This window comes from Penicillium hordei (genome assembly GCF_028827395.1).
Source record: "Penicillium hordei strain IBT 12815 chromosome Unknown utg000003l_segment0_segment0, whole genome shotgun sequence".
NCBI lineage: Eukaryota > Fungi > Ascomycota > Eurotiomycetes > Eurotiales > Aspergillaceae > Penicillium > Penicillium hordei.
The window spans coordinates 4,493,961-4,513,672 of record NW_026623144.1 but is presented as its reverse complement, the minus strand read 5'-3'; the positions used below and the strand labels follow the sequence as shown (position 1 = coordinate 4,513,672).

General features: G+C 46.5%; 6 protein-coding genes across 6 annotated transcripts; 3 read left to right on the top strand and 3 right to left on the bottom strand.

Moving 5' to 3' along the window:
- Window positions 1–171: 171 nt before the first annotated feature.
- On the top strand, window positions 172–2,471 carry N7537_006924 (Hsp70 family protein; the record flags this gene model as incomplete). Its single annotated transcript, XM_056897981.1, has 7 exons — window positions 172–317; window positions 379–991; window positions 1,193–1,426; window positions 1,490–1,576; window positions 1,638–1,747; window positions 1,807–2,071; window positions 2,133–2,471. 7 exons carry the CDS (start codon window positions 172–174, stop codon window positions 2,469–2,471), a joined length of 1,794 nt encoding a protein of 597 aa, XP_056753766.1.
- Window positions 2,472–6,633: 4,162 nt separating this feature from the next.
- N7537_006923 (uncharacterized protein) lies at window positions 6,634–8,086 on the bottom strand (the record flags this gene model as incomplete). The annotated part of the gene is made up of 2 exons (XM_056897980.1): window positions 6,634–7,196; window positions 7,255–8,086. 2 exons carry the CDS (start codon window positions 8,084–8,086, stop codon window positions 6,634–6,636), a joined length of 1,395 nt encoding a protein of 464 aa, XP_056753765.1.
- A 727-nt stretch (window positions 8,087–8,813) lies between these two features.
- On the top strand, window positions 8,814–11,135 carry N7537_006922 (Hsp70 family protein; the record flags this gene model as incomplete). Its single annotated transcript, XM_056897979.1, is given in 8 exon segments — window positions 8,814–8,956; window positions 9,014–9,626; window positions 9,704–9,800; window positions 9,847–10,118; window positions 10,130–10,270; window positions 10,322–10,434; window positions 10,500–10,728; window positions 10,791–11,135. The coding sequence occupies 8 exon segments, from the start codon at window positions 8,814–8,816 to the stop codon at window positions 11,133–11,135; spliced, it is 1,953 nt and encodes a 650-aa protein (XP_056753764.1).
- Window positions 11,136–12,989: 1,854 nt separating this feature from the next.
- N7537_006921 (anticodon-binding domain-containing protein) lies at window positions 12,990–13,870 on the top strand (the record flags this gene model as incomplete). The annotated part of the gene is made up of 3 exons (XM_056897978.1): window positions 12,990–13,120; window positions 13,192–13,702; window positions 13,757–13,870. The coding sequence occupies 3 exons, from the start codon at window positions 12,990–12,992 to the stop codon at window positions 13,868–13,870; spliced, it is 756 nt and encodes a 251-aa protein (XP_056753763.1).
- Window positions 13,871–14,503: 633 nt separating this feature from the next.
- Window positions 14,504–17,419, bottom strand: N7537_006920 (uncharacterized protein; the record flags this gene model as incomplete). The annotated part of the gene is made up of 1 exon (XM_056897977.1): window positions 14,504–17,419. One exon carries the CDS (start codon window positions 17,417–17,419, stop codon window positions 14,504–14,506), a length of 2,916 nt encoding a protein of 971 aa, XP_056753762.1.
- Window positions 17,420–17,784: 365 nt separating this feature from the next.
- Window positions 17,785–19,238, bottom strand: N7537_006919 (uncharacterized protein; the record flags this gene model as incomplete). The annotated part of the gene is made up of 6 exons (XM_056897976.1): window positions 17,785–18,118; window positions 18,176–18,232; window positions 18,299–18,373; window positions 18,432–18,654; window positions 18,705–18,784; window positions 18,853–19,238. 6 exons carry the CDS (start codon window positions 19,236–19,238, stop codon window positions 17,785–17,787), a joined length of 1,155 nt encoding a protein of 384 aa, XP_056753761.1.
- Window positions 19,239–19,712: the final 474 nt, after the last annotated feature.

Below are 19,712 nucleotides of genomic sequence, written 5' to 3'. Positions count from 1 at the left end.
AGTATGTTACGGTAGTATGCCACAGGCAGCTAAGTCAACTTCGATTGTGAGATTATAAACTATATAGACGGACTCTGCCCACGAAAGACCTCAGGAGCTACGTCCATCTTCACCATAACCTTTTGTTCAACATCGGTTCTAGGAGCGATCTAAAGCATACAAATAGTCACCATGAGTACCAATAGGATGGATTTCGAAGATCATGACTGGGACGAGGATGGCGGCAGCTATTCAGACAGCAGTGAGCCCGATCTCGACGGCCTGAACCTCACGGAGAAAGACGATGTTCTTGTTATCGGCATTGACTTTGGAACTACGTATGTCCCCAATTTTCCTCTTGCGTACGTATGACTGACCATATTTGCTCGTGGGTTCCAGATTTTCCGGAGTCGCATACGCAACGGAGAGCGAGTTCCTCGCAAAGAACATCAGTGTGATCAGCGAATGGCCAGGCTGCGGCCGTGATGAGGGTAAAGCCCCGACTGAGCTCTTATATGAACATGAAAACAGCTGGTGGGGTTATGATCTCCCTGATGTGGGCGATCCAATCCGCTGGTTTAAGCTTCTCCTCCTCAACAATGAGGATCTCCAAGAAGGTGTCAAGTCCTCCGCATTCTACCTTGCGACAAAAGAAAAGGTTCAAAGGGAGAACCTGAAGCCGGTCGACCTGGTCGCTGACTACCTACGGTTTCAATGGAAACATGCACTGGAAGTGATTGAAAAATCCCGTGGGGACCAGTTTCTACCCTTCTTGAGATTTCACATTATGATAACCGTACCCGCAATTTGGAAGGGATACGCCAGACAAAGCATGCAGGAGGCAGCGGAAAAGGCAGGAATAATGGCACCTCGAGATATCGGCAAGACTAGGCTCAGCTTTGTCCTTGAACCGGAGGCGGCTGCGATGGCGACTCTCACTGATCCGGAACACCAGAGTTTGGTCAAATCCGGCAAGATGTGGCTTATCTTGGATGCAGGGGGTGGAACAGTTGTAAGTACTTATGCTTGTAACATCTCAGTTGACCTCCGGGCGACTGACATGAGTCTCACAGGATCTCATCAGCTACAAAATTACATCGACGAACCCAATTACAATGGATGAGGCTGTCGAGGGAACAGGTGAGCTGCCTTCTATGTATCTAGAGGACTTGACACACCATTCATAACGACTATTGACACGGACATACTCTAGGAGCCCTATGTGGTGGGTGGGGCCCTATGTGGTGGTGTATTGATTGACGAATGCTTCCAGCAGCTGTGCAAGAATCGCCTCGGCCGACGCTGGTCGCATCTCAGTCCCAATGGTATCAAAGAGATCATGGGCGATAAGTGGGAAAAGAAATACAAGCGCGAGTTTGTCCCAAAGCAAAGCAAAGAAGAATATCCAGTTCCCATTCCCGCCGAGGCTTACAAGGGCGGTGATAAAGTGTCAGACGATTTATCGTGACTCCCCCATATCAAGAATGGAAGGATCCAGTTCCGAGAACAGGACCTTATGGAAGCCCTTGCAGAGTCATTCGCCCGTATTGATGAACTGGTTGATGAGCAAATCAGTAAGACCAAACTCACTCTCCAGGTGAGTCGGCAAACGCAGGTATATTTCACGCAAACGGGGTAATTCAACTCATTTCTTTCAGGGGATTATCCTCGTCGGTGGGCTAGGGTCAAGCCCATATCTCCATCGGCATCTAAAAGAGAGGTACTCGAAGGCCCGATTAAACGTCATCAAATCAACGGGAATGAAGCCGTAAGTCAACGTAAACTAGATGATGATTTCCAGGGCTTCGACCTGACAACATGATACAGACGAACAGCAATTTGCCGTGGAGCAGTCTACAAAGGTTTTGCTCAAGATCAAAGCATGGGTGCAGAGGATGATGACGACGACTTTAGACCTCAACGTGTCGCTCCCATTACCGTGACATCAACCATCTCTCGCTACAGTCTCGGGATGCCGCACTATCAAAAATTCGATCCCTCGGTACATAGCAAGTCCGAACCGGATTACAAGTGGCATGATGATGAAGGTGCTTTTATAATCGATAACCGAGTCACGTGGTATATTCGAAAGGTATCAGATGAACTCCATCGGCCACTTAAAGCATCATCAACTTACGCTTGTCACAATATAGGGAGAGAGCGTTTCCAAGATCGACCCCGTGCGACATTCCTGGGCGCGCCTCTTGAAAAAGAGTTTCCAAGGAAGCTTCACCGAGAGACTGGTTCAATGCGATAGCAGTGATCCCCCTCACCGCTGTGATGACGCTGTGAAGCCCTCGTGCGATCTGAAGGTCGCCATCGATGTGAATATATCTAAGCTCAAAGACTTCACCAGCGCCGATGGGAAGAAGCAGAACAAGAAACTATTCTATGATGTGGAGATGGTCCCTTCCGGGGCTGCGATGGAATTCAATTTCTACATCGACGGTATCAAGCAGGCTTCTCACAACATCAAAGCCGAATATGACTAGGCAGTTACTCATCTTACTTGGACACAGAAGGGATACGAGGGCACATGCGAGGTGTTATGTCAATTCTTTTGTGCTTTGTTCTTGTTATATCTTATTGTGCTAATGGGCATAGTCGAATCAATTTTCTATTATCAAGTTGAGGATTGATATTCCTGTCTCCTCACTACGCATTGCCCCGCCTTATCTCTCTTATTTTTCTATGGGTTGTTATGTAAGCGTTGAATTATGAGGTTACAAGTAGCAGATAGACACAGATTGAGAATATACACTCCTGCACCTCTCTGAATCCACTTCCTGGGCAGTACACCTGAGTTCCTTTGTATACAAATTTGGGTATGACGCTGAACTACGAGTTCTGAATCGGCCCGTATGCCTTAGAGCATACTGCCTTGAGTATTCCCCTCTTCGATATCTATCGATGGTCTGAAAGATAATGCATATCCAACAATATCACACTTTGAATGGACCGATTCCCCTGTAGTAGAAGGCGCCAATCAGACAGTCAATCCAGAATGATGCACTAGGAGAACCTTCAAGGCACATAGGGCCGTAATTTACTGTCAAGACGAAGTACCTAACGTATTTCACATACGAGCCGGCCACACAAACGAGCCGGCCACCCCACCCAACCTATTGAATTTAAATGCATTTATCTCAACCATAACTCCATTAAATTAAATACACTAAAATCATCTATCTAGCTAGGCATCTATTGATTTTATACCCTGGGTTCTTATACCCACTATAACGTTGTGGGCCCCGTATAGATGAATGTAAACCCGGCGATACAGCCCTACGCTAAGGGGGGGAGGTGCTTTATCTACTACTACCGGCGTAGCAATCAATTGAGAAGCTTCTTAAACTAAGAGGCCTTCTTTAGCGGGTATCTACCTCCGGGATCTAGTACGCTTTTGCTTCTACTTCTTATTAGCGGCGGGTAATTCGCTTACTTCTTTCTTAAGAAAGGCGGCGGATTGTATAGTGATCTAGTATACCTTTAAAACCTAGTTTATAGCGGAATTAAGAGGACTTAGAGGGCTCCTTAATCTTATACGAAGTAATACTTTAATTAACGATACTTGCTTTTATAACTAGATATAGTTCGACGGGGTTTTAGGGTCCTAATTACTACCCCTACTCGGAGGGAGGGTAGGTATTCGAAGCTAGATATTAAGCTTTAAGAGTACTCGGTTAGATCTAAATAGGACTAAACCGGTAGCTAAGAAGCTATTTTTAATCGTCTCCGATTTAAAAGCTTTAATTCATATAAGGGGATATACTCCGAGGAAATTAAGCTTATTAATATAGTTGATCTGTTATGATATAATCAGACGTGAGGCCATTCCTAGATTGGTGCCTTAGGCCTATAGGAGGTTTGACCTCTCCGGAGGGGGATCGCCTATGTTTCTATATCCTTCCGAGAAGGGTTCCCCGCGGGAACGAGACCCCGCTCTACGTATCACATTTCCTCCCGCTATTAATATAGGGAGACTATATATAAATTGGACCATATAGAGGAAGCCTAACGGCTCTTTAAGAAACAGTCTTTGACTTCTGGGAACCACCTATCTTGTTACCTTCTCCTACCTGATTGATAGGCACCTACCCTGACTTGTAGAGTATCTTTTAACATGATCCTAGTCCGTATTTTTATCTTAACTATCCGACTATACGTACGTTTTAATACTATAAAATAACTAATATCTAGAGGTTATAAAAGATAAGATAAATATACTAGTATATATATTAGTATTACTTTATTTTACTTATAAATTTTATTAAATTAAGGCGTTAAATAACTTCTATAGCCGTCGAGTATTAAAAGCCGATACCCCCCCTTTATATATAAAGAAGTACTAGGAATAAAAAGCTTTTTAAGCTAATAAAGTCTAATTTTATCGGAGGTCTAGCCGTTAGGACTAACTTCGAAGCGCTAATCCTCTAGGAGGCCGTCGAACTATAATTTAATAAAGACTTTACCTTTAAAAACTATATACGGAGGAAGGGCCTAGCTAGAAGTATTTGTATACTTAATAATAGTGTTAAAAGATACTCTACAAGTCAGGGTAGGTGCCTGTCAATCAGGTAGGAGAAGGTAACAAGATAGGTGGTTCCCAGAAGTCAAAGACTGTTTCTTGAAGAGCCGTCAGGCTTCCTCCATATGGTCCAATTTATATACAGTCTCCCCATATTGATAGCGGGAGGAAATGTGACACGTGGAGCGGGGTCTCGTTCCCGCGGGGAACCCTTCTCGGAAGGATATGGAAACATGGGCGATCCCCCTCCGGAGAGGTCAAACCTCCTATAGGCCTGAGGCACCAATCTGGGAATGGCCTCACGTCTGATTATATCATAACAAATAGTTACCTACTCTTAATTTCTAGGTTATAAAACCGGCCTCCGACTATAGTATTTACTCTTTATAATAATCTTTATAGTTATAGTTAATCCTATTATAAAACCGGTCTTATCGAAGTTATAGATATCGTTAGGGTCGATTCTAAATTAAAGGATTATCTTTTAAACTAAATTAAACTACTCCTTAATGATTTTAAGGTCTTTATATTTCGTACGCTTATAATTATACCGTTTCGAGAATTAGGAGGAGAGGAGAGGATATCGTTTAACGAAATTCGTAACCTAGTTTTAGCCGACCGAAAGAACTAGGGTAGTTCTACGCTTTTAAAGAAGAAGATCCGCTATTTCTTATACTATAGAGGGCCGGGGGGCTACTCTATATAGATCTATAGAGAGAATCTATTTTTTAAGAGACTCCTCTTTAATTTTAGTCAATTTAGATAAATTAGCGCGAGAATTCGCGCGCTATTAGTAGCTATGTAGTCGGTCCTAAAGTGTTAAACGTAGTATATTAAAACGACGTACTACTTCACGAATTGAAGAGATTTCTCGATTCTTAAAAGCCTATATAGCTAGTAAGATTCTACCCTCTTACTCCTCTAAATTTCTAGAGGATTGAGATCGAATTGGTGGCATGGTAGATGGTTGAAGATGTAGGGTTTAAATTAATTGACGCGTTTTAGGTGGGGTGGCCGGCTCGTTTGTGTGGCCGGCTCGTATGTGAAATACGTTAAGTAATAGAACAGTACATGTATTCCGTACCGAAACAGCACGCCTTTCTTCTTTCTTTATTTTTCTCGGAATTGCAAGAGCAGGGGATGGATATGCAGCATAATTAAAATTTGAATATATTGAGGGGTAAAGAAATTTTGAAACGTCTAGATGCTTGACACGGGCTCCACTGTAACCCGGGAGGCTGAGTGAACGGCGACCTTGACGTTGCATGATAAAGATCCCCGAAAAAGATCATCCACCTTGCTATGGTGCCAACAAGGACATTCAGCAAGGTTCGTGTGACTTGCTTACAGGGATTTGAATCCCTCTCGGCAGATTCAATATACATTGAGCTATTTACGTAGGTAGCGGAGTAGCCGCCGATTTATATTTAATCCATGGATCTTTTTAGACTAAGCCAGCCCTGGAGGTCAGGTGCAGTTGCGGCTGAATAGTCAGGATTTCAGTGAACAATATACAATACAGTACTTTACGTAGTTCTTGTTATAATAGAGAAAATAAAATTTGGTACATACATGGAATATGTTGACGAAGTAAAGTACCATAAAGTATCCGTGGATACACCGTTTCCCTTCACTACGTACTACATATCCTAGGTTCTACAAAATACAAAATACATGGGATGTGCATCCATGCAGCCCTGGAGGTGGATGTCTAAGAAAAAAACCCCCCCAGAAAAAAGTACCTAGTATAGACCAGGCAGTGCTTGGACCTATCTTTTGTGCCCATTTAATAGGAATTGTTAATGGTTCAGCCCCTTTATCACATATAGCATGGAACCTCACGGATATGCATGTTTCATATGTGCAGTGCACGCAAATGGGTATCTAGCTAGGTGAAATTGACTTCCTACTATGTTAGAGGCGGTGGATCTTCCGGAGTTTATGACAACAATTAGGGCTTTGGATCTCGAATGTCTCCGAAGTATAGATGATCCGGGCACAAGCATAATGGTACGAAATTCTGACAAATACTCTCGACAAAGAAGGCAGACTAGATAAAGAGAGCGAAAAAACGATGGTCACTGATTCCAAGATAAACCCGAGCTATGGGCAATATAAACTGCAGATCAGGTGCCGCCTAGGACTTTGGCCGTAAATTTGTCGGCAATTTTCCTCCCGACGGACCGAGAGTCGCTACTATCCTGGCGAGGGGTGTCGATTTCCACATCCATCTTGACTTGCACATGTTGGTCAAGGAAGTCTTCTCCTGAAGACTTGCCTCGTTTCATAAGGGCGGGAGCCAGGACTAGTTGTATCTCATATATCTGCCCGTGCTGTCTTTTGTGAATTGATGTGTGGATCTTCTTATCAAACGGGCAGGGCAGTCTCTTGGGGAAGTTCCAACTCCAGATCGCCACTTGCTGGCTCAACACTAGGTCGAGTTCCAAACTTTCGTTCAAAAGCTTCACCAGTGGATCATAGAGAGTCCGCTTATCACGACAGATAATGGGTTCTAGTAATCCAGCAAGCTCCTGTGCCTTCGCCGAAACAAAATCTTGCTGACTGTCACGGGTCTCATACGTACTCTCGTTCAATCTCTCTAGCACCATGTTTGTAGTATTAGCCCTCCACGTTATTTGCCTTCGGTCTACTTCTGTTTCTTCGCTCGACAAAGCCTCCTGCGACGGCTCTGGGTAGGTTGTTAGCTATCGGGTCATAGGCGGGCTCTCGCTTCGGGTAGGAAATACCTATCAAACCACGGAGAGTTCTCAGCGCACTCCTTATATCGGGAGGCGCCCAGAAGAATTGATCAAACACCTCCTTAAATAAAAAGGCCCATAACAGAGGACGGAGAATTTTAGGACGAGCTGAAGGGGATTCTATGTAGGTGGCCAGGGTATCCTCGGATACACAAAGATATTTTTTGAACAAAGAATAAGAAAATTTCGGATTGGGATGATCCCTTGCGTCAATCTCACCAAAATCTTCAGCAAATCCGCGGATGCTCGACCGTAGAAGTTTGGCTCGTGAAGTAATCGCTGCATCTTCAAGCTGATGGCGAACCTGGTTAGGGTTTATTGCGCTTCCCAGTTTGTCATTGGCATCATTCAATAAGGCAATGAACTTTTCAACGTCTTGCTGTTTTTGCTGTAGCCTGAGATGTGTTCGATCATGCGCTTCTCTCTCTTTTGCCAATCCCGCTTCGAACTCTGAGCATCTTGCTTTCCAGGCGATTGCCTCGGAGGAGAAGTTCCGTTCAGCAGCCTCGAGGCGATTTGCTTTCACGCGTTCGGTCTGCAGCTCATGTCCTTGCTGGAGGTATTTTCGGCGCCGGTCCTCGACCTCATTGGTATGGTCGGGGGCACTGGGCAGTGGAGTCCCTACCCAGCTTCCATGCTCCCGTAGGTCTGGATATGTTTGCGGCAACTTCACCAAGGGACTCGAGATGGGCAAGGGTGCTGGAATGCCACGGGCGCTTCCGCTGATTGTATGAATAGGAAGGTTCTGATCAGCATTCCTCGTGACTGTCCTTGGGAGGAGCCTGGGGCTCCACTCTATAAGTTCAGGTTGCTGCTCCATTGTGATTGTCTGTTTTGCGCCGACACCGAGATCGATAAAGAACTTCAAGTATGTGAAACGTGCACTTGAACAACAATTTTTTTTCTTTTTTGGAATCAACCACTAGGTTGATTTGGGATCTAAGGGGAGGGGCAGTTTCTGTTATGTTGGCACTGAATGCTAGTTTTTCCCTGTTTAAGCCGGGGCCAAGTTTCTTAATCTGACCTTGCTTTGTATAAAAATGGGCTAACCCGTCCTGTATGCCGTCTGCAGTAGCATAACGCTAGTAATTTACATAAAAGTGGTCAAGAAAGGTTGGGCTGTAATGGGCGACGTGATTTGTGGGTTGTAAACTCAGCCGCACGACGTGGCAACTACTTCACGAAAGCAAAAAGTCTAACTTATTGCAGTCAGCTTTGCATCACGGGCCTTCTTAACGGAGAGGTAGGATTGACAGGGGCGTATACCCTAGACAGTCCAGAAACATTGGCATAAGCATACAACCCTAAAACGAAATGCTGCATGTGACTTCATGCAGCGGTATTTCCACGGGCTTCTCGACATCACAATACGGCATGCAGGGCTTCGGCGAACGTGAAGCGAATGGGCTGAGACAGCGGAGAATAGTGGGCGATTAATTATTAACTCGCTACATCCGCACTAACTAGCAGGCGCAATAGAAACCCTGGATGTTTTTGCCGTCCTAGTCCTGCTGTGAAATCGAGGTTACCAACGTTAGACCGCCAAAATGTCGACAATCGGGGGTAAATACATGAGAAAATCCTCCGAAGTGTCCACTTCTAAGAAGGAAAAGTACTTCGGTTGGTTGACCAAGGGCAGACAGACGGCCATGCATAACTGCTTGATCATTGGTATTGATTTTGGAACAACGTGAGTCCCACATCCAAACCTCAGCTGAATGTTCCGATGCCGATGATCGGTTGATAGGTTTTCTGGTGTATCGTGGGTAACCGTGGCCCGCTTTAACAAGGATGATATCAACGTTATCACCGATTGGCCCGGGACCAGCAACGACGAAGCAAAGGTTCCAACTCGGCTAAGCTACGAGAACAGGGCTAAAGAGCCTTTATGGGGATTTCAAGTTGACAACACCGGACCAGCGGTACAATGGTTCAAGCTCCTTTTGCTAAAGGAGGAGGACATGTGGAAAGATCTTCGGGAGTCAGAACAGCTTATCAAAGTCAAAAAGCTGCTGCGCGATTGGGGAAAAACTGCCGAGGATTGCATTGCAGACTATCTCCGCGCACTTTGGAGACATACTCTCAAGATGATTCGCAAGGGCCACGCAGATTACCTGATTGAAACTCTCCAATTCCATGTGGTTCTCACCGTGCCCGCTATCTGGAAAGATTATGCACGTACTGCCATGCAAGAAGCCGCCAAAAATGCCGGGATTCTCGAATATCGCAGCGCCGGCGAGACAACCTTGATCCTTGCACCCGAGCCAGAGGCAGCCGCATTGACAGCACTGCTGGAATATGGTACCAACATTAGCCCAGGCGAAGTGTACGTAATTTGCGATGCCGGGGGTGGGACCGTGGTAAGTGGCCTTTGGTTCTGTGGTGACAAGAGTGGTATTCAACGCGGTACCAACTAATCTTTTGGTGATCTCAATAGGATGTGATCACCTACAAAGTTGTGGACACTCAGCCTCTCGAGTTGGGCGAGGCTGTCGAAGGCGATGGTGAGCCAGTGCTATTCTCCGCTCATTTTGGTACAGGAAAAGATACGTCAGTTGCCAACATACTTACAATGTACAGGCGCCCTTTGTGGTGGGATATTCATTGATGAAGATTTCATAACAAAATGCTCAAAGCGTATTGGTCGCAAGTGGTCTCACTTCAGCCAAGCACACCAAAACGCCATTCTAGAAGATGAATGGGAGGTCGACATTAAACCGCGATTCTCTTTAAGAGACCCCCGCGCTAAATGGTTGCTATCCATTGAGAACGGTCCATTATCGGGTGCAGACTTGCAAGATACATCCCGCATGCCTCACATCAAGAGAGGTATTATACACTTTTCAAGGAAAGTTCATTTCAGTCAACCCATTACTTACCTTCCACTAACTTTATATTCAGCTCTGACATTAGGGAGGTCTTTGACGCCAGAGCTACTCCTGGGCTTCTTGAACTAGTGGGCACGCAAATAGACAAAGCTCAAGACAAAGGCCTTAGTGTGACGGTAAGCAAGGTCTCGTTTCTATGAGGCTTGAAATACTCATTTCATATCAAGGGAATTATTCTTGTCGGGGGCCTCGGCTGTAGCGACTATCTATTCGAATCCCTTGAAGCCAAATACGACAGCCAAGGCATCGATATTTATCGCTCTGAAGACAAAGACCAAGTGTAAGTCTTCTTTTTATGATTGATTTTGCTATAGTAGTATACTTATCTAAAATCTGTCTGAAAAGGCGATCTGCCATCTGCCGCGGGGCCATTCTCAAAGGTCTTATAGCTGCTCCAATCGACGGGTATATACCAAACGCTCCTCGTATCCTTTCAACTATCTCCAGAACATCTCTGGGTATACCAATGATATATGATTTTCAGGAAGGAGTTCATCGCAAAAAGAATAGGTTTTTCGATGAGGTTGAGGGCTGTTACAAAGTGCGTGATGTGATGCAGTGGTATATTAAAAGAGTATGTTGTGCCACCGACTATATTCTCGCTTTGGTAACTATCAAACTAATAAATTTGGGCAGGGGAATGAGGTTGAAACAGATCGTCCTATCAGGAAGAACATGTATAGGTCACGGAGCATGGAAGACTCCCTACCATCTTCCTTAGATTTCAGTATTTATCAGTGCGAAAGCGAATACCCACCTAAGTACAAGACTCACGTTGTGACGCTACACTCTACCATTGAGTTCCAGCTTGGGCATTTTGGATACAGTGCCTGGGAAGTACATGGAACTTCCAGTGGTCGAAGGTTCCAGAAACTCTGCTACACACTTGAGATGGTGCCATCCGGTGCCTCTACGGAAATTTCAGTGTGGATCAATGGCCAGAGGCTGGGATCAGAGTATATATCGATTCAATTTGACTAGCGGTATCACCCTTGGGATATCATACGTGAATATAGCAGTGCAGCGCATAAGAATCTTCCCAGGTTGAAATTTCACAAAGCATCGAAAGTAGAAGACATGACCTGGGCATCGCCTATGACACATCGTAGAATGAACTTGGTAGTATATATATCCACGCTTTGTTGGATTCTGATAGCTGTCAATCTCATTAAAAACCCCGTATACCAAGAAGGATGGATGTTTACACGTGGGATAACAACATAGCTTTGCGGATCTCAGAGATCGTCTCATAGTCTGGAGACAACTGCCGTAGACTGCGAACGAATAAATTCTCGGTGCCTAACCTATAACGGATAAAAAAAAAGATATGATGGTAAGAGCGGGTTTCGAACCCACGCCTCTTTCGAGACCAGAAAGCACACTAGAGTGATACTTAAGTCTGTGATATAATTAGTGGAAATTCTACTATACAGAATGACTGGTAACTAACCTGGCGCCTTAGACCAACTCGGCCATCTTACCAATAAACGACAATCTTTTTGCTCCTTAGAATGTTTCAAATTAGTCAGACGAAGCAAGTTCAAACAATTTTGATCCGTACCAACCGCATCAGTCGATTGACCGCTTGCGGGTAGCCTTCTTTCTGCCAACCCTTTTTTCCTCATCAAAAATATCCAATTAGTAACTAGTGTGAATATACAGTTGAACTCATCCTTTTGTCTAGTTCACTTCAACTCTTTATTGTATATTTATAAAAATTAGGAAAAGTAACATGACATAAATACACAGCTAGTCCCACATTGAGATTATTTACACTATCTGCACTATCTACACTATGAGGTTCCTTCCACCTTTGTTCTTGAATAGCACGATTTCTTTAATTGCATTTCTAGCTTGTAACTCAAGTTTAACTTAGTATATGTTTTTCAAGGTATTCATTTCTTACTTTCTTTGAACTCAAGAAATAATAAACACAATTTGTCTCAATGATCTTGGTATATGTTACGGGATGGGAATAACCTTGAAGTTTTAAAGCTTGTCGTTCCTTCTCTACTTCCTTGCGAATATACAATTGGTGTATAGTGAACCTATTATTTTCCAGGTTATTTTTATTATTATTATTTGGAAAAAGATCTATTGATAAACACATAATATACCCCTAATAAGTTCCATAAGTCATTCATCATCATCTAGGTCATTCAATAATTGACATGGATTTTCTTTCTATGGACTGGAGGGGCAATCTGATCAGCAATACATGTTGACTACGTACATTGCATACATATGTTGTATAATGGAGTTGGTGGAATACGTAGTGCATACGGTACAATCTTTCAATCCCATAGTAAGAAATATTTTATTTCAACACCCTATTGAAGATAGAATCACTGGAAGATGTCGTGCTTTGTGTTGATTTATATAGATCGTTGCCTGAGGCGACGATGAAGTAATCGAATGTTAGCACTAAACCCAAAAGGGCATCCGTGCAACGTCGACCCTGCCATCTAATCGCAAGCCCTCGAGCCCATTGTTCCTCCATAAATTCCTGGTTTGGGTGTGGTGCTTGTTTTCTGTTCTCTTTTTTTGGGGTTGTGCCAGTTTGCCTGCTCTACCTGAGCCACACTCGTTTCTCAATAGAGGACCCGATTGACAGCGCCGTCCAGCCCACCCTCGACCAACAATCCGGGGTGCAATAGCTCCTCGCAGGGCAAGCCGACTTCAACTTGTGCTGATCTGCTTCCAATGTCCTGACACCGTCGTATAGGTCTCGACTACTGCGCTACACACAGTCAACGGGACTCTATTTCATCTGGAGGGGAACAGCCTATCGTGGTCGCTGAGCAGCTCATACGTGAAGGCCAGAGTTATAGGTCTATGGCGGAGAACAAGCGTCAGGCTTCAGTAAAGGGCTCTGCGCAGAAACAATCTGGTAACGCAGCAGGCCCCGGGATGGCGACACCCATAGTGCCCTTGGAGGCAGCACTGAGCGGGGCGATCGGTGCCCGGTGAGTCTTATCTGTCAACGAAGGTGTATACATAGTCGCAGGTGTTGACCTATTTCGTTCTCGCATTTTAGCATTCGTATCACGACCGCACAGCCAATCCCATCGACGTTCGAAGGTACGCTATTCACAGCATGCCCGATCACCAATCTCGTCGCCATCAACACGGCCCCCGCACCCAACCCCGGTGACGCCAAACAGGCGCAGGACGGCGACTACCGTGTGATCCCCATCTCGCGCATCCAGAACTTCCAGCTCCTCGCCCTCGCCCCGCCCTCGAACTCCAGCTCGTCCTCGTTCACAGACGCACAACCCACGATCCAGGCACTCGACACCCGTGCCCTCAGGGCCCGCGAGTCAAAGGCCATCGGTGAAGCGCTTGACCGTGAGGCGCGTCGTGGTAAGGGCGTCACTACCCAGGCCCAGGATCTATTTGATGCTTTCAGTCGCACTATGCCCGCGCGATGGAACGGCCACAACATCATCGTCGCTGATGCTGTGACAATTGGTGCTCCTTACCGCATTGATGATTGTCGTTCGATCGTGGAAGGTGATACGGCTGCTCTTGCTCGAGTGCGCAAGGTGGTAAGTTGTCTAATTAATGAGTCCCAGCACATGAGTTAACATTGTGAAATTTAGCTCGAGATGGAGCGCAAGAAGATTGAGCTTCGCAATGCCAGTGCCACCATCGGCTCAACCAGCACTTTCTCTCGCCATCCGAGTGTCCCTAACGACCAGCGCAAAGGTGGATAATGTGCCCAATCACGCAAATACCGAAAACCCAGTCCTCCGATGAAATTGTGGATAGGTCTGGCGTCGAATCGAGCGTCTTGGTGGCGCTTGATCAACAAAGTTGATAGAAATACCCAAGCGAAAAAAACGACATTGCAATGGGATAGAGATGATTCGAAAGCGGATCCGACGGGACACTGCGCGTTCTTGGCTGGGGATGGCCTGCTTTACTAAGAAAATAGATGCCGTGGACCAGCTATCCGATGGGCTCTGCTTGTCATCAAGTTAGACCGTTTGCGTTGCTGCCAACCTATTTGCCTTGTGTCTTGCTTTTGGCTGGGTCGGTGTGCTCAAGTTGAGAATACGAGACAATCCATAGTAACCTAGTCAATTGCTACGACAACACTTTCTTAGGACAATGATATTGCACCCTTCAGCCATTGATTATGTAAATGTGTCTTAGTTTGACAGCTAATGACGACTCAGTCCACATACGGACAGACATGAGAATAAAACAAATATAAAATAAAACGCTATGAACACTGAAAGCAGACATCTAGATGGCTGGTGGATCAAACGGCTCAAAAAGACGCTCACAAATAATAGAAATGAAGTATGCCATCAATTGTCGTGAAATATTTGAAAGACTTTAGCCTAGCTGTCTGCAACTGGAACTCTCCCAGGAACAACCTCACAGACAGTCCCCACAAACCCTTCCAACCCTGACATGGATGCCGTCCCAGAAGCAGAGCTAGAGCCGGGTGCAGATGCTACCGTGGCCCCGGATTGGGATGGGGCAGACACCATAGAGATACCAGGCATAACAAGAACCTGAGACCCGAGTTCCACCCACTCAACAGACGATACTAGCGCAAAAGTAATCTTGACGTCCTCTTTCAGAGCTTCAGCTGAAGAAGCAGCTCCAACAACGGAGGCAGACGAAACGCCAGATATCACTTTGCTGATATCCGTTGCCGAGGGACGGCGGCGAACTGCATCACCTGCGCCGTCCACGGTATCGTTTGTTGTAGGATTGTCACTTGATTTCTCGCTTGGAGAATGAGGATCGCCATCAAAGCTGAAGAATTCGGGTTCCGTTGGAGAAGGAGGTTCGGAAGATAGTTCCTCGCCAGTCCCAGTTAACGCCATGCAAATGACACGGACAGTAGCTCGAATGTTGGCGATGTATGCAATAGCATTACCGCCAAGCAAAAGTGGAGGTGAATTTGGAGCAGAGAACTCGGTAGACCGGAAGGTGGCGGTAAAGCCTGTGTGGAAGGGTAGTGCTAATAAGGAAGCAGACGAGGCTCCATTCGAGGACGAGAGTGGGGCGTGGAAGTTTGAGAGAACCATGCCCTTACGGATCCGGCCGAAACGCGGTAGACGGCCATCCTCTGAAACCCCAATCGGTTCGATTCCGATTGTTCCGACTTGGTCTCTAATTAGGCGGCGGACAGGAAGTCGGAGGACTCTTACGCTGACGACGCGGATACGTTGCCATCTTGCTTGCGAATCTTTGCCGGACAATGAGTTCTGCGGGAAGGATGCCGGGAAATCTCCCGGCGGGCCGGGCCCACTGCGGGACAGTGACCCTCCCGGTGGTTGGGGCTCATTGATTTGGTCGGTTGGAACATCCACTAAGATGGGGCCAATGATCATTTCGTCGCCGATGGAAATATTCCCGCGACGGACTAGGCCGCAGAGAACCATGCCGCGGTTTTCTTGGCCACCTTTCTTCTCCGAGTCTAGTGAGTAGACTTTTGAGGGAGGGATTGCAAACACTTCATCCACATCAAAGATATTGGCGGAGCTGTGGGAGGCTGTTGGCAGGCCTTGAGGGATGCGAAGAGTTCTTTGAGAGGGTCGTGCAGGAATGGGAAGAGACCGAAGGAAGGCATGGAGTTTTCCAATGCCAGAGCCATCCACAGAACTGGTAAGCAAGATAGGTACGGTGTGTCCCCATTTCCCATCACCTGCCACGCACACTTTCTGTACTTGAGTATTGTCCAACGTGCTGACTTTCTGGAGGTCAAGTGGTTTGTCGCCTGCGGGTGATGCAGGTAGCATTGCAGGTTGTCGTCCAGCCGTTTTCAGTGCAGATAGAACTCTTCCAAGATTGTCCCGTAGTCCGCTGCGGGAAGCAACGTCCAATTTGGTTATGACAATCAACACAGGAGCCTCTAGCTTCAGGCAAAGCTCTAGATATGACAAACACGTATCAATTTCTGATTGCTCAGTTCCTGCTTGCTCGCTGGTTGTCTCAGCATCACAATTAGCTGGAATGCAAAGCATCACATAATGTGGGGCCCAGCTGACAAGTCCTCGCAGGGTGGATTTCAAATATCGAACAGAGCCGGGTAGATCGGACACAAAAGCCAAACGACCTCCCTTCGACGCAGCATGGATATCATCCCAGCCGGCAACATTTCCGGAAGCGTAGTTGATCACGGTTGGTGGCACCTCATCCGTGTACCCAATCAGTTCCTGGGCAACTGAACTGGTGATGCCCGAGGTGATTTCGTGCCGATGCTTGAGAAGACTCAACCTACTTTTTCCTCTTCCATTGTCAAGCGCAGACGAAGTCAATGTACCCAGCAAAGAAGTCTTTCCTGCGGTGCTTGGCCCTGCGAGAGAAATGCGAATCTGCTCTGTGTGGGAGTAATCCTCGTCCAAGACCGACATGTCGCCAACTTCTGGGTGTGCAGCAGTTTTTGTGTCGTAATGAGACTTGATCGGAGAGATATTGTAGAAGTCCAGATCGGGACTAACTAAAGCTTCAGCGACCCAGAGGCTTTCGGTGTTGCTTTTGGGCTTGTCGACAGCTGCAGATGACAAGTCTTCAGCCCATTCACAATTCCCAACCACAACTCGACGAAGAATCTCAACTTTACACCCCAGACTAGCAGCCATAGCCTGTAGATTGCTCACACTCTCATCCAACTCATCTTGCGTGAGGCCTACGAAAGTGCCATCATCGCCGACACCGATCTCATACAAGGCACCTTGACTTTCTTCAAGACCGGGAAGCAAGCGGGCGGGTTTAGAGGGCACACCCAATTCCAGGGCTGCCTCGGGAAGAACAGGCACCACAAGGTTAGAGGTAGTGGATGAGTGAAAAGGTGACGATTGTTGCAAACGCCATAAGAGCTGGGTAGTCAACCCTTGTAATCGTTGATGGCGACTCTGGCTAGACTTGGCTTGCATGGGTCTTGGGGTTTGTTCCGAGACCGGAGAGGCAGAGATAGACGTGCTTGGCATGGCGCGGTAGTTGTGATGGTACGAGCCCGCTATTACATGCCCAGTCGACATGGAGAGATAGTGGCGTCTGGGTCGAAGCAGAAGGTGCAATTTGTACTCAGTGGGACCCTCTTGGGGCTCTGGCTCCAATTTGGATATTCCATAGTTAGATAGCAAGTCAGGGTTGACGCTTAGTGGCGTGGTGCTGGAACGCGTGCGGATAGCTAAACCCCGACTACCAGATGCATTGATTTGGGGAGTCGATGATCCCGAAGTTGACCACGGGGATGACACCCGAGGTGGGTCAGGGTCATAGGTGAAGATGGATGCCATGGGCACAGTTACAATTCAGACTGGTAACAAAGGTATTGGTAATGGGCACAGATATGGAGATAGATAGAGCAGTTCTAAAACTCGAGAAACATAAGGCATTCTTGCCATAGAATTCAATTGATTCTGTGATGAAGTGCAGTTCAACTGACTCACAAATGGCACGGGCCGAAGCATCACGTGGCCGCTATTTATCCGATGCCAAGAAATTGTATGTATGAGAAGTTCTATTAAGACATCAAGCCTGTGCTTTCAGAATCTTTTTCTTTCGACTCCCCAAAAATACACATGCATATTAAGGAAATCTAGTCCAGCTAGAATTGAGCGCCTTCGCTTTAACACCGAAATCAAAATTGTGCATATGCCGTCTACTCAGCGGATGAGTCCCTGCCTGAGCTTTTACACTTGCCCTGCGCAACATGGATGTTGCGTGCTGTCGTACGTGTAAACACCGCACCACATATTGGGCATTCAGCCTTGGCCACCACTCCGGATTTTTCTCGCTGGTGGCGGAGGAGATTGCTGAATGTTGAGAACTCACGACCATTGCAGCCATGGTCCCAGCATTGCGGTCGCGGGCGCAAACTCAGTACTCGGATTGGATGGTCAGAATCTGTAGCGGCGGCTGGCTCAGGTGAAGAGTAGATTGGCTCTGGGGCGGTCATCGATGGTGGCTGAGAGCTAATGGAGGTAGGGTGCGGTCTAGTTTTGGTTTCCGGTTAGCATACTGCATTATTCGGATTCATCGACTCAACTCACGGAATGGCAGATATATCGGGGAAGTAGTAGGAAGGTTGGTTTATCATATAAGGAGGACTGCCTCTAAATGTTAGCAAAAAGATCAATCAATGTTATACACCTCGAGCGGTTCATTCGACATACGACGTCATCAGAGGCTGCTCTGACTGAGGAGTGCCCGAAGAGGATTGAGGGTGGTAGGAACGAGCGTTGGGGGGACTAAATTGGAATTGTCAGTGTTTTCAAGGCCAGGTAATCCATCAACTTTTAAGGTTACCTTCGAGGCTGACTATGACGAGAAGGATTGCCGGGGGCTGCGAGATAAGCCGCCGGTAATTGATGTTCTTGGTGTTGGTATCCATGCAGCGGCCCATTTAAGTGACTAGGATAACCCATCGGATAGCCCGATGAAGGGTATGATGGATGTGAAGATGGAAATGGTGAGCTCATTTGTCCTGGTGGTTGCAAAGGCTGATAAGGTCGGTTTGTCCACGCATATTCTGAAAGCGTTAGTAAATGCCCCTTGATAATGTCTGGATAAACTTCGTACGGTGAGAATTATGCTGCATTGGGCCAGCAAAATAAGTGTCTGAGGCTACTGACATGGGGTATGATGAGATGCCAAGGCCGCTGTTGAGGGGATGCCCTAGTCAGCACAGAACATGAATCGTTTCTCATAGCGATTTTGCTTGACATACTGCGGATCTTCTGACCCAATTTCTTGTTTAATAGGAGTTATGTCCCCGATAGAAGATTGCGCTGTTGACTCTGTGGGTGGATAGTTCGAGCCCGGCAGAGTGGGAGGCCGACTCGTGCCGGTATTCGTTGAATGGTGCGAGGGAAGTGGCAGTGCAAATCCTTGTGTTAATTGCGAACCACCTTGCACAGCAGGAATAGAACTCTGAATGTTCTGAATGGGCCAGTGAGAGCCTGGTCCAGGAATAACGCTTTGTGAAAAGTCAGAAGTTTCCACTGACTGGACTGGAGACGAAAGCCCAGCGTTCGATTTCGAGTCTGAGACTGGCAGATTTGATTGATTCCTGGAAGAAAATGGTTCCTGTGAGCCAGATCCTCCGGGAAACATTAGGAACTATATAGGTCTCCGACCTGTGAGATTGCAAGTACTGTGGTAGGGGAAGGAACCAAGACGGAGTATAAGGGGAAAAGCGGCACTCAAGGAAGTCAACATACAGTTTAGTATCGCGATCCGAGTATTCCCTCACTATGATCAAAAGCTTTTTTTTTTTTTTGAGAATTTCAATCGGGGTACAGAACGGGCGCGATGAAGTATTTAAAAGGTCATACCCAGCAACGGGCGTTTACTAGTGACCCCCGCAATCGTTTTATGATCTAAAGGGTCCCAGTTGGGTAGCGTTGCTGGCCCACAAGTTCAGAAACCAACACCAACTTCTAGATTTCTTGTGCGCCACCGGTGTGCATCGATCGGTGCCGGGTCTACTAAAACATCCCTTTGTGCCCACCCGCTTGTTCACCGTCTCAATTGCATCTATGATAGAAGAACATTGGTTTGAACTATAAGAATCCCAGCAAGAAAAGC